Genomic DNA, 14,527 nt, shown 5'->3' on the forward strand with positions numbered 1-14,527 from the left:
TTTTTAGCTAGTTCTGAAAAATAGGGTGTCACTGTGAGACAGAATTAAAATGAGAATGAATCCAGACTGCAGTCCTTTAGGATATACAATGTTTTCTATAAATCTCATTTTGCATCTTCCCTTCAAAATCCCACTCTGTCTTTAACACATATTACAAATATTATGCTGTTTTACAGAATTCTCATTAAGCATAATTAAGTAATGTCATGAAATCTAGTAGAACCGAAACCAAGATTTTCCCTTTAAATATGTTTCTCTCCTAAACAACTTAGCACTACTGTAATCATTGTGAACAAAGAAAAGCTGCCAGACCCTAATCAGCACACAGCAGGGATGGGTCATGGACACATTTATCTTCCTTCTCACAAGCCTCCCCTGGATAAAGGAAATGCCCTAATACTCAAGGCATCTTGGACACCAGATGGCTGATTATTAGACATTTTATGAAGAGGAAGGAAGTAAAGAGAAACAGCCCGAATTTTCATGGTACTGTAGGGATAGGGGAAAGGAGGGTGGAACAAGGACTTAATCCAAAACTTACTGGCTGGGAAGACACTGATTTCAAAGGACTTTGAATCGGAAGGAACAAAAGATCTGTGTTTGCTTTTCCTTCTGCAGATTAATTCTCAACTAATCAAGAGTGAGAATGACTGATAGTTGCATAAAACGTCCTTTCTATTATCATACTCTAAGGACTTCCTGTTGAGCCTTTTTTTTTTTTTTTTGCAGTGCACAGGTTTAAGTTTCTAAATATTCTTCAAAATGTTGCAAGCTTCCTTTAGACTATCTGCAGGCTTTTCACAGACCTGGTTTCCAAGAGCCTCACTCAGTAGAGCAGGAGCAGGCTGTGAGGCCAGAAGGAACAGCAGAACGCACAGGCAGTTGCACACAGAATTCCATCTCCAATGAAGGAATCCCACTGGCAATGCCCCTCAGATGCATCAGGGCAGTCCCTCTACTCATATCATTTGGCCCAACCTCTTTTGCAGTGTCTCAATGTTTAGCAACCTGTAGAAGTCAGCTCCTTCCATTTTATCCATGGCAGATTTCTTGCAGCTCGTCTAAAACAGAGCTGTCAGTGCGTGCAGGCTCTCCCCGGGGACCACTACATAACTGAGAGCTGCAAGACATGCACCAGAATGCTTCACAAAAAGATATTTCCTGGATGCTTCACAGGTGGAAGATGGCAATAGATCTTCCCAGGTCCCACCATGCACAGCAGATGGATACAGCTACATCAAATATGCAGGTGGCTCTTGGGAAGAATGCGGATATTGAATCTAGTGGTCTTTGTGGTACAGCTCCTCCCATGGAAAGGGATGTGGATTATCCAGCAGACCCTGAAGATCCCAGGACAGCATTCCTGCTAGGTATGTAATGAGAGACATAATGTACTGCTTGAGAAATAGCTGTGGTCACCCCACTTGTGAGGCACTCCACACAGCCGCGGAGGAAGGGTTGCAGAACTGGAAAGGAGGCCTCCCACAGAGCAGTTCAAGAGCTGGTGGTAAAATCTCCTCACAGAAATGGCTGCATCAGGAAAAGTTTTTTGTTTTGTTTTGTTTTTTTCCCTTTTACCAGAAAAACTGGCATTTATTCAGAGCTGCCAACATACATAGGGCACGGGAGTGGGAGGAGTTCTCATTTAGCTAATTAACATAACTCCCGTTGGCAAAAGCCCGAGCGCAGGACAAGCCTCAGCGGAGAGTGCAGAGCAGAGTCTGGGCCCGGGGCCTTCCCAGAGGGCTGTCACATCAAACGGGTCCGAGCGCACGGGAATAATGGGAGCAGATGATTAACCCGCCCAGCTCCTCTCTTTTATTTAAACACCAAGAAAGGGCTCTGGGGAATGAAGCTAATAGCCATGTGGAGTCCCAGCTCTAGAATCATAATGATGGACCTGGAGCCTTTTCTCACCCAGATGAAAGAGGGGCTGTTGTGCTGCAGTTCACAGCGTGCTAATGACAAACACAACTAAAACCTTCAGCCTGTTTCAGACTCAGGCCTGTAATCTCCTTATGCAATACACTTGACAAAGCTCTCTTGTGGAATATGAGCCTGCTTTTTCCACCACAGTATGTACCCCCTCCCTCACCAGACTGTGCGCTACTGGACTTGATTCATTTAATTATTTATTAATTATTTTTACTCCGAGAGCATTTAACAAAATAAACAGGTTATTTTGCTGCAAATAAAACAAAATCAGGAAGCTCTGCTTGCAGGGATATGCCTGTCTGAGGGGAAGAGCAGCAGCTCACCTGCTGCATTGTTTTGAGAGGTAAAGCAGCCTAATTATTTTTTATTATCCCTGTGTTGTTTTGTTAACCAAATATTTGTCTTTTTGCCTCACACACATATCTAATGCCAATATACAAATTGCACAAGGGGATTATGCCAGCATGAGTCAATCCAGGGTGTGTTTATCCTTGGAGAGACATAAGCCTCTGTTTCTAAAGGCGGGTGTTTCTTATCCTTGTTAGGCCTATGAATATCTCTCGCCAACAAAATTTGTCACTTTTCACTGTTGGCACGTCTGCTGCTAGAACAAACCCCACGGGCTGGCAGGGCTCCAAGTGGGGTGGGGGCTAAAGCCTCTGGGCCTGTAATTATTGAGTATTTATATTACAGCAGAGCTCAGAGGCTTCTCGCCGAGATTCAGGCGTTGCCGTGTGAGCAGAGAGTAGAAGACTCTTCCTGCCCCAAACAGTTTATTTTACTGGTGATAAATAGCAGACAAAAAGGCAGCGCTATTGCAACACAGCTAATGCTAAAGAAAGACTGCAAAACCCATGAGATTACTCTAAAAATAAATGTTGGGGGTTTTATTTGTTTTATAGACAACTAAAATTCTTACTTTCTTAAAGCTAGAAAGCTTCTGGTTGCTGTAACAGCTGCAATGCTTGTTTACGCACGTGACTCCAGAAGGTAAGGTGAACACATCAGTCTAGTCCTCCTCCTCTCAGTCCCATCTCAAAAGTTTCTTTCTGTTGAAGGGGAAGTGAGCAGGGGCTTGGTAGTGCTTAGCTGCCAGCTGGGGTTAAACCACGACACTTGTACACAGAAACCACTGAGTGAAGCTACATAGCAGTTTCTTGTGCCTTCCACTTGTGGGGCAGAAATTCCCTCAAGATTGCCCAAACACGAATGTTTTCCCCACCCATGAAAATTATTTTTAAGAAAAGGAGCAGTGTTTAATTTTCACATCTTTTCCTCCGTTATTGTCAGCAAACAGTTCAGTTTCCTGTATCTATCCCTGACTCACTGGGATCCACCACTGCCAAACCTGTGGCTTTGCTGGTCCATCCCTTGCATTTGACTGTTCCATTTGACACAGAGAGCCGAGCAGGAAAAAATCCATGGAAGAAGTGGACTTAGACTAAAATTTTTCTTAAAGGTGAATGTCATGTCTTATACTTGTGTGAACTGGTTTGGCTCAGTTGCAAGCAATGGAGATATCTAAAGTGGGGAATGATGAGGATTTGTTCCGGGAACACCATCTCACCATCCTCACTTTCTCTGTATATCCTAACAAGAATATCCAGCAGCATGTCTAAAAATAGGACTTTAGTTTCTCAGCTTCCCAGCAGAGGAGCATGCCAGAGCTACTGTGTATTCCTGTGCTGTGCCGGGGAGAGGAATACTCCTATGGCTGTGTAGGAGGAAGCCTTTGAGGGGAAAATCATCGATAATAAAGGCCTCTTTTATCTGAAATACCTAACATTTCAGCTCTTCAAATCCCAACACTGCATTTTCTTAAAACAGGTCTCTATTATGTGTTAAACACATCAAATAGAGCAATTCAGTCTCATCATCTAAATTCAGTGTTGTGATAGCTGAATGAAATTGGGGCAAGCTAGCTAAAAAGGTAATAGAGGCTTTTCATACAGGCAGCATGTGAAATGCATCAGTGCTTTTCTTTCTCCAGGAACAAAAAAAAAGGTATTTTTCTCCAGTGAGCTTATTTTACTGAGTCCAAGACCATTGCTACGGTGCAGGATCTCCAGGGGTGCTTAGCAAGGTTTGGGCTTTATTCGTGCAGCTAGAACCTGATCTGTGTGGGCAAGAGAGATGGGGGCAGTGGGGAAGAGAAATCCTCTCAATCCTTAGGCCAGTGGCTTAACCAAGGACTTAGCAGTTTTCTCTGATCCAGTTCAGGCATTCCACATTTTATTGCTTTCAAAACTACTGCTTTTTGACACTATACAATGGCAAAAAAAAGGCCACTATACAATGAAGTTGACAATGTGGGTACAGTTCACTCTATTGAAGAAAAAAGCAGGTTTTTTTACTCTAGAGAATGCAGTTCTTATATCCCCCCTACATAAACTGTACATTAAAAGAAAAATCCTAACAGGTGCATCAATAAATGTGTAAAGTACAATATGAAATATGTCACTTCCTGAACTCTCTGGGAAAAGAGCTCATTCAGTGTGCTCACACAGTCCTTCTAGCATGGCCCAGCCATGGTATTTCTCTTTTCAAACTCTCTGATAAGCAGTGCTTTTACCCCATCTCCTTATAGACAGAAAGCTGTGGTTTCAGACAACTTAAACTTCCAGGACTGTGCACAAAGTTTGTGGTGGAAGAGCAGCCTGAGCACCTGGGAAGGCGCCAGCCCCACAGCCTTCGAGGCAGCAGCAGGGATGATGAGCAGGGATGGACGCACAGGCAGTGTTTAGTCAGCACATTTTTCCCGCAGGCCCAAGGGCAGCCCTGTGTGCTGGGACTGGAATGCTGCCCACGGATGGCAGCCGGGTAATGAGGCCGGCACTCCCAGCACACAAACACTGCAGGGAATGCCAAGTATCCTGTGATGCACGGCCCACAAGTTTCCTAGGTTGCTTTCTTATGCAATGCGCTCGGCCTCTTTGTCTATAAGCAAATGAATATTCTCAGGTGGGTATGCAGAGAATGTCTACAAGAACACTATCCTATTAACAGTATCCTGTTAATAACATTCCCGAGTTCCACAGTCACCTGTACTTGAGGATTTCAACCTGTCAGAGTCCTAGAAACTAAAATTTCCAGTGCTAAACTTCCAGTGCTCCTGAGCGCAGACAGGGTAGATAAAGGCTTTTTCACAAGGTCAGAAATATGGAGGTAATAAGCAAAGTTACTTTCCCAAAACCACAGGACTCATCAGATGGCAAACTAATTAAACCCTAATCCAGCAAAGCCCTTATTGCGTATGAAATTTACAGCATGTGAATAATGACAATGAAATCAAATACTTAACCTGACCCACATTCTTAAGAAAATTACTAAACAGCATATGCCACACTACTTGATGCAAATCCATACAAACTAATGTGGATACCAGTATTTATCTAACCATGAGAAAAACAGCTCAGTGTCAGCTGCTTTGCCCTGCTCCACTGCCTCATGTCCTAAATTCATAGTTTCTTCTTTTTTTTTTTTTCCCCAAGAATCTCCCTTCTGTATTGCCACACGTAGCTCAGGTGTCATTTAAGCTTTTAAAACCTGGTATTAATTTAGTGCAAATTAAGGAAGCTGTCTTCTTCTGTCAGTAAGGTACAACCTAACTGCCTCTCTGGATCCCTCATGTCAGATGAACAGTCCCAATTCTAACAATCGGGAGATGAGTGGTTCCTGCGCTGACAGCTCAGCTCTGTTCAAGGTCCATCAGACAGATGTAATGCAGTTACCTGGACATTTTTCTCACATCTCCATTGTGAAAACTGAAACCACAGCAATTCCACAAGGCAATCATGAAGTTCCCTCCTACTCATGATAGGGATGAACCCACACACCTATTGTACTCAAAGCTTATATCACTAAAATATGTTTATCCTAATGCCCGCTCACACCTTCCCTGGTCTGGGCAGGCCATCCCTGCCCCGGCCCTGCTTCCTCCAGAGGCGCGGAGGGGAGCAGAGCCGACCGCGGGCTCCTCGGAGCGAGCTGCGAGCCCTGACATACCTGAGGGGAGGCTGTGGGGCTGAGGCGGGCGCGGACAGCGAAGCGGGAACTGAGAGCTGAGGCGGGAAATGAGGGGTGAGGGACGTGCTGAAGGGTGAGGGACATGATGAGGGGTGAGGGACGCGCTGAGGGGCGAGGGACGCGCTGAGGGGTAAGGCGGGCGCTGAGGGGTGAGGCGGGCGCTGAGGGGTGAGGCGGGCGCTGAGGGGTGAGGGACGCGCTGAGGGGTAAGGCGGGCGCTGAGGGGTGAGGCGGGCGCTGAGGGGTGAAGGACGCGCTGAGGGGTGAGGGACGCGCTGAGGGGTGAGGCGGGCGCTGAAGGATAAGGCGGGCGCTGAGGGGTGAGGCGGGCGCTGAAGGATAAGGCGGGCGCTGAGGGGTGAGGCGGGCGCTGAAGGATAAGGCGGGCGCTGAGGGGTGAGGCGGGCGCTGAGGGGTGAGGCGGGCGCTGAGGGGAGCGCCCCGGCGCGGCGGCGGGCGCTGGGGGCGGTGGCAGGCGCTGAGGGCGGTGGCGGGGGCGGAGCGGGCGCTCTTGCGGAGCCCGGCGGCCGCGCATGTACCGCGCGGTGATTGCCCGGCGAGCGCAGCGGGGCGGGCCAGCCGGACCGGGCCACCTCCCTCCCTTCTTTCCTCCCTCCCTCTACCGCTCCCCCGCCGCCGCCGCCTCGCCTCCCGGCCTCCCTAATGCCGAGGGATGGATAGAGCGGCTGCCCTGCGAGCCGCCGGCATGCTGGAGAGGAAGGAGCGGAGCGGCGGCGAGGCGGCGGGGCCGCGGAGCTTGCCGGCTGTGCGGAGCACGCTGCAGCAGTGCGGGCTGCTGCAGGACCTCATCGACATCTCGCTCTCCAACCTGCGCGGGCTCCGCACCAAGTGTGCCGCGTCCAACGACCTCACGCAGCAGGAGATCCGCACGCTGGAGGTACGGCGCGGGCCGGCAGCCGCGGGCGCCGCAGCGGGGCCGCGCTGCCGCCTCTGCCCCGCACGGCCGGGGCCGCGGCCGGGGCCTGCCGCTGCCCGCCGCCCTGTCCCCTCGGCACCGGGGCTGTGCCGCGCCTTCTCCCGCCGGCCGAGCGCTGCTGGCGGAGACAGCGGCGCCCCGGCCCCGCCACGGAGCTGTCAGCGGGCTCGGCGCTCCCGGCGCGGGGTCCGCCGCCCGGGGAAGCCGCGGAGCGGAGCGCGGTGACGGCGGAGCGCGGACAGGTGCGGGGCAGCCCCTCGGGTGCCCCGGGCTGTCGGGAGAGTGCGCGGGAGCTCCGTGAGGCAGTGTTCGGCCGCCCCGCCGCGCCCCGGGGCCTGTGTCGGGCTCCCGTGTCCCTGTGGAGTGCGATGCGATGTGGGGCGCGGAGTAAAGGTGACTCGAGGCTCGCTGGCAGGAGGTGTGTCCGCACACCGCTGTCCTGGCGTGCTAGGAAAACTCCCCTTTGCCTCAGGTCCTTGGTGTTTGCTCCTGATGCTTCCTGCCCTCTGCTCCAGGCCTGTCTCTCTATCCCTGGCTCAGTTTCACTGATCTAATCTGATCCTCCTTTTCCCTCTGTTGCTGTGGCTCATACAGCATCATGGACCGGGCTGGAGAGATACTCTGCTGTTTAGAAAGATTATATGAAATTCTTCAAACACAAAACATGCGCTGCTGTGGTGCTCTCAAAGAAGAGCTGTATCTGTATAAAAGTCTATATGAGTACATAGGAAAGGAAAGTAGATGTATTTTTCCTTAGTTAATTTGACCTTTAGAAACGTAAATAACATTTCCTTTTACCTTCTGTGCAGGTAGTTTTGCTCTTAGCAAACAATCCCCTCCTGTCCCCTTCTTTGATTCAAGTTTGCTGTAAATGCTAATGCCCCTCTACCTGGTACTGGAGACAGTGGAGCTAGATAGAGCATTAGACTTTTTAGGAAGAAAGGATCATTACAACACTGTAACTGTAATAAACCTACATGCTGAAAAATCCATCACATGGATTCCTTCATCACACGAGAAATGAAGGTTGGGAAGAAAACCATGAAACAATAGGTGGTAGGTAGCTTTTGGCACAGCCTCCTGGAAATCTATCATTCTTCTTTTATTCTTCATCTGACTTTTTTTGTGGTTTTGGTTGGTTGGTTGGTTTGTTTTGTGGGGTGTTTTGTTTTGGTTGGTTCTTTTTTCCCCCCCAAATTTATAGTGCTGTTCTTCCTCCTGTCACCTCCAAATAGCATCCAAAAGACTATTCTCTGTGACACAATATTTGTATAGCCTTTTGGGAGCCCTACTTGAGGGCCTTTATGATGCCCAAACAATGTCAATCAGCATAATTTCAAAAAATGATCATCACTATTTTGCTTGAGGACCTGTTCTAAAAGAAAACCTTTATTCACCAAGTGTAAAGGCCTTTTATGACCTTGAGGCTCTTCTTAAAGCAACAAAAGCTGTTTCTAGTGATAGCTGTTGAGTGTATGCACACAATCATCTTCAGCATTTATCTCTTTAAACAAATGGGTGCCACATTCACCAATGATCATAAAATTTATGTTCAGAAGAAAATCTTTTTGATGTACAGTGCAGCATGTGATTTCTCTGGGAGTTCAACCAAGTGCTGGATCTCTGCCCGCACATGGAGCTGTGGGCATGGGTACAGACTCCATGTTCTCTTTGCACTGTTGGGTTGCCTCTACCAAAATACATGTCAGGCATAGCCCGAGTCTTGTGCTTGACTGTGCCAGGCTGCAGTCACAGCTCCAGACTGCAGGAGCTCAGGGTCTGTGTTTGCTTCCCCAAGCTGTCATTGCTTGTGGTGCCCCTGAGGGAGGTAAGCCCAGAGCCGTCTCAGGTACCAGGTGGAGTTCCTGTGCCCCGATTCCTGTGCCAGCAGTGCCACTGTGGCCGTGTGCTTCTGCCTGTGGGGTCGTGCCAATACAGACATGAGCTCTGGTCCTGCAGGGAGCTGGGTACTGGTGGGTGGACTCTGCAGGCAGCTTCTGAAGAGTCCAGAGTGCAGCTGGGAGCTCAGAGATCACCAGAGCCTGCTGTGCTTCCCTGGTGGCCTCCACAAGTCACCAAATGGCTCTGCAGGTCATCATTAGTGGCTACTGGTGGTGCAGTGCTGTGAGCACTGTACTATACTATACTGTATCTGTACTATACGTCAGTCCTGGACTGGGAACTCATCTAGGCTGGGCTGAACTCTCAAGGGCTTTTCTTCTGTGCAAAGACTTCAGACAAAAAAGAACTGTGAAAACTTAGTTCCATTCATATAACTGGTAAACTGTGTAGTGACGTGTAGTCACCAGGTCAAGAACACAAACCTAACCAAGGGCACTTGGGCTCGTGCTTAGCTCCCTCCCCATTTACTGCAATGCTTTAATTCCTTCCTCATTCCTCTTGCTTGTAAGGTGTTCTCAAAATAAAGCACATGGTAGATAAGGATTTCAAACTGGACCTTGGCAGGCACAGATAAGCACTCACGGTGGCTTAGAAGAGTTCAGGGAAAATTGAGATACAGGAAGGAAAGGAAAGAAAGGGCTGTGGGAATTGCTTGCAAGGGATGTGTTGAGTGCAATGTGTTATATGAGCTGACCCTGTTTCAGGGTAGGAAGGCCATTTCTTAGAAGGGCAGGGAGTTTCCCTGTAGTGGAAAGTAGGTTCTGTTAGTTTGGTTATTAGCAGACTGGGTTCTTTGATGCTACAAGGTCTGGTTTGGGTTTTTTTTTAAGTTTTATATGTTCTGACCAATACGTGCTTGAGTGTTTTTCTTTTTACCCAGTGCTGGTCTGTGCTTTCAGTTCTGTCCTAGCATGTTTACTCACTTCTCAAGTTGACTACAAAACTGAAATGGAAAATAATGGTAATTTTAACCCATATGTAAGAGAGCAAAAGATGTCTGCCAGGTAGTGAGCATACAGTGTTGTTCCAAGCATCCTTGGAAAGAAATAGCTCTGTCAGTCTTTACCTCTGTCCTTACACTAATCCCTTGTATGACTCAAATTGGTTTTGCAAAGTTAGAAGCGTTATTATTTTTAGCTGTATTTCTTTGTGAAGGCAGTATCTTTCTGGATTCATTTCCCTGGCTGGGAAACTGCTGGTGGGACTAGACATCTGTGGTGAAGCACATCCAACTTCCAACCGCAGCTCAAGCCAGTCTGTTGGAGGTGAGCAGGAGGACACAGTCGCAGGTGCTGGCAGCAAGAAAGGTTCCTGTGGTTTCTCTGCTGGAAACAGCTGGTTTGGGGAGGTGTGGGAATCCCCAGACTAAGTGGGACACCTTCCCCCAGCACCCCCCAGTTTTGACTGCAGCGAAGATCAGGGAGGAAGGCTGAACTGCAAGACCTGGAGTGGATTTAGACTGCAGATGTATTTTCTTTCTAGCTGGGTTCTTGCCTCAGAAGAGCTGACTGCAGTGGCTTTGGCAGGGCAGCTGCCACCAAACTGGTTATGGTGGGAGTGTCAGGATGAGACAGTAGCACACATTCTGAGTTCTGCCTGCTCTTTGGAAAAACTATCCTCCTGGCTCTCTGGCCAGACTAGATCCATGATAGAGATGCTGCTGGCCCTGTGTGCGAAGATCAGTTTGGCTTCTTCCTCGGGAATGTCTTCTGTTCAACACCTTCAGCAAACAGAGCACCAGATCAGAAAGCCTGACTCCAGCTGGGCTGTCTCACAAATAAGTCAGTCTACTCTCCACAAATCAGTCGTTCACAGTGGCTGAATGGTACCTGTGGATTAAATCTGTTTGAACTTGCTTTGGCATTATCTCAATTCATTTGGCAATTTGTCTAGAAAAGGCTTATCTTACCAAGCGATCTCTGAACAGAAACAAATGCTTTGAAAATGGGGGGAGGCATGAGAGAAGAGGAAGAAGGATTGTAATAGTCCACACTTGTAAATTGGAAGTTGGGCATGTGGTATGCATAAGGGAAGGACAACTGTGTTTGTAAATTGGATGTAGTGGGAGTAGTAAATTTTTCAGGACAAACTGCAACCTGTAGCCACATGTTTATGAGCTTTGTTCAGCTGAAAAGACTTCCTTTCCCAGCAGGTCTTATGTAAGAGAAGAAGAAAGTCTCTTACTTCATCTTACTTTTTGCAGATATGCAACACATTTGTTTTTCTTAAAGTGTCTTTTGTTTTTTAGGACTCTTTCTCCTTTCTTAAATTTGTGCACTTCTTGTACAATATAGTCTTCAACAGAGATTCTTTTTGACTTAGAAGAAGGGAAGACCATATATTATCTAGTCTGCAGACATCATCTTTCCTTTGTGACAGTTATGATCAGAATTTCCACATCATAATGGAATTTAGCACATCTCCTACTGACGATTTTATATAAATGTTGACACAAAAACTCAGCAGCAGTGTTTTCACTTACCTGGGGTTCCCAGGACAAGCTCTGGTGAGCAGGTTTTCATCAATATGAAGACAGAACAAGGGACTCTTCATTTTTCTGTCAGGTTCTGCGTACTTCTTGCCTTCTGTTGGATTCCATGGTGCACTGATTGGGAAGCAAGAAAGGAAGTGTCAGAGTAAGGCTCTGTGCTGCCTTTGCCTTTCTAAGGCTGCCTGTGTGGTCACTGGTAACACAGCATTATTCCTGCTCACCCTCCTGCAGCCCTGGAGCTGCAGGGCAGGAGCCCAGCAGAGCCCGGCTGGGAGCTCTGTCCGTGCCTGCACACAGCGATAGGAACCCACAGCCTGTGGTGCTACACAAGCCTCGGTCTCTACATACAGCTTCTAACACAGAACTGATCTAATCAGGGAAGTAGCCAAGCTGAGCCCCAGCTGTGTCCAGCTGAACTCCTGGTTGTAACCAAGCTTGCCCAGCTCCCACCTGCGCAGACCTCGGGCTGCTACTCCAGTTCCAATGCTGTGAACTGCATTTCACCCAAGGAAAGCCCCAGTCAGTGTTCCAGCTGCACACTAGAGACAGATGTACAGCAATGAGTCAGCATTGGGTACACAAATTTATCACCTGCTTTGGTCACAAATAGGAACACTGAACAAAGAAGTCAAGTGACATACCAAATTATTTAGGGAATAATGTCTGTTACAATGATATTTCCAACTAAGTGTAATCTATCAGATGCTTGAGGGATAAACCCTCACCTTTCTTTTAAGATTGATGTTTCATGTTTCTTACTCTCATTTTCAGCTTAGAGGGATTCTTTTTTTTTTTAATTTTTTTTTTTCTTCTTAATAAAAGGAAATCGGTGCTGAAAGCAAGCCTGGCTATCTCCCACTGTTAGGGGACTTGGAGAATGTATTGGCTGGATTACTGCTGCGGTGAAAGGCACAGAGCGATGTATGGATGATCCTGACTCAGCCAGCTCTCAGACTTCCCTCCCTGCTCACTTCTCACTCCTGTGGAGCAATCCCACACAGTTGACACTACCAGCAGCACAGAGTTGCTACAGCAGGCAAATACAGGGAACAGAAGCTCTCTGAATCTGGAAACACACCTGCTCCAAAAGAAACGGGGAGTTCTTCCAACACATGACTTGTGAGCAGTTGTGCATGGAAGTGTCGTGGGCATTCCTGCTTCTTGGTGGGAGTCTGCCCCTACTGAGACTAGCACATGATTAGGAAACAGTTTGGCTGGCATTCTGGCTTAGCAGCCAGTCCTCATCGGCATAGCCCCTGGAATCTAGGACAGGATCAGTCCCCAGTTAAACTAGATAAACTCTGCCTTGCTTGTGGGAGGACAGCTGGGAAGCACCAAAGTTTACAGGTGATTAGAGAGGCCTTTTGCCTTAAGCCAGAGCTGCACAGAGCTCCTGTGCCGCCTACAGATCCCAGAGGCGTGTCCCAGCCAGCCTGCTCCCACTGCACACCTCCAAGGACATGAGGTAATCACTGCTGCAGCTGTGGTGTTCACTTGCACCTGTGCTAGGTGACAGTCACCTGTTCTGTTCTCGGCTCCCTGTCCTCATTGTAAACCTGCTTTTTGCACGACCTGTTTAAAATGAACCCTGGAGCATTCCTGAGGTGGAAACTCAAGCCTTAGCTTAGGCCCTGCTCTTGGGGTTTGAGGGAATCACAGCCCAGGCTGATTATAGGTGTCTGGTGTTTATCCTGCTCTAAGTGCAGCACAGAGGGCTGAAGTCCGAGCTGTTGGGGCTGGAGGCAGATGGAAGATCCAAGTCTCATTGGACTTACCCACCTGAACTCAAGACTGTTCAAAATCTGTCTTTAAAGGTAAAATACAGTTGTCATTTCTGTATGTATTCTAAAGTGAGCAGAGGCCAGGTCTCTCATTCCTTTTATGCCTAGTGAGAACATCCAGTGGTTCTGTGCATCCTGGGGAAGCAGGGAAGGATCACAGGACATTTAAGCAGCAGAGTAAGGAATCACGCTTTGGTTGGGGTTTTGGAGTGCCTCTGATAGGATGATTAGTAGTTATCCCACATGGAAGAGCTCTAATAGCAGAGGCTGTGAGCTCTCTTTAGAGCAGTAATTAACATGGCACTGAGGAATGCTGCTGGGATGCGACAGATCCAGGCTCTGATCTGATGCTGCCAGAACAGGTCATTGACCCCAGTGTTCAGCATGCAGCCAGGAGCCTTGGGGCTGGGGCCTTGGAAATCTTCAGAAGCTTTTTGCAATGAGTTTAGTACCTTCCTGCCCAGTTCTGCTCTCCTTACATGCTCCTAAAACGTGGGTTTGTTGATTTATCAAAGAACTTTCACTTCTGTTTGAAGCAACCTAAATTTGGAAGGGAAGTCTTGAGCTCCTCGTTGTTGTTTTTGTGTATGGGTTATTGTTGAGGCCTGCAGGTTCCAGTGTGAAGTTTTATTTATAAATTGAAGAGAAGAAATAATTAGTAGGTTTTATGGATTGAGAACTACACACTGATTTTTGGCCATGAGCAGTAAAAGACACTGCTAGGAGAGGTAATGTATTTGTCAGTAAGTGCAGTCATGGGGAGACGGGTGTCCATGCCCCTCATGCTGCCTACAGTGCTCTTGGAGAACCTCTCCACACCTGGTTCCTACCAATTTTCTAGCAACATTTTTCTTCTTGCAGAGCAGTTTTCCCCTTTTATTTCTAGAGTAAGCTAGAGGACTAAATCCTGCTTTGAAATACAGTTACGTAGCTCCTCTAAAATAAGCTGAAGTAGGGAGATTTTGGTTTTTAAAGCTTCCTGACTTTTTTAGATGTCTCCTTAAAAACTGTTCTTCATCTGCCAAACAAAAGACTTCAGGCATTTTGTCTTTATGAGCAAAATGGAAACTTTCCACAGAGTTCTAACTTTAATTTCCCATCATTTCTTTAGAGACAGATCTGAGTGGCTCAGGCCAGCATCAGCTAGTAGTATAAAACTCTGAGTGCAGATCAGATGCAGTGTTTTTTCCCCTCATTTTAGTGAATTGTGGAAGCTATACCCTTGCCTATCCTCCCTTGTTTTAAGGAAACAATTGACTAAAATCCACAGGTATTGTTCTAAAGAGACTGATCTGTTTGGGAAGTTCTGCTGAGGCCTTCAGCCCTCTCCCTTTGGAAGAAGAAAGTTTTCAGGTTTTCTTTCCTTTTTTCTGTGAAACATATGGGTGTCTGGAGTAGCTCTGGAAGAGCCAATGTGAGCACAAACACCAAAGATTCTTAGCATTTGTTCACACA

At 47.6% G+C, this 14,527-nt stretch overlaps 1 protein-coding gene across 2 annotated transcripts in view; it reads left to right on the forward strand.

Annotated features, from left to right (window-relative positions):
- The first annotated feature begins 6,492 nt into the window (after positions 1-6,492).
- Positions 6,493-14,527, forward strand: part of KSR1 (kinase suppressor of ras 1) — a 49,568-nt gene continuing 41,533 nt past the window's right edge. For both annotated transcript variants that reach the window (XM_053960910.1, XM_053960911.1), the window contains exon 1: positions 6,493-6,859. In XM_053960910.1, coding sequence (XP_053816885.1) covers positions 6,635-6,859 — 225 coding nt within the window. In that variant the 5' untranslated portion in view covers positions 6,493-6,634. The remainder of the gene's footprint in view (positions 6,860-14,527) is intronic.

Source organism: Vidua chalybeata, chromosome 20, assembly GCF_026979565.1.
Source record: "Vidua chalybeata isolate OUT-0048 chromosome 20, bVidCha1 merged haplotype, whole genome shotgun sequence".
Classification (NCBI taxonomy): Eukaryota; Metazoa; Chordata; class Aves; order Passeriformes; family Viduidae; genus Vidua; species Vidua chalybeata.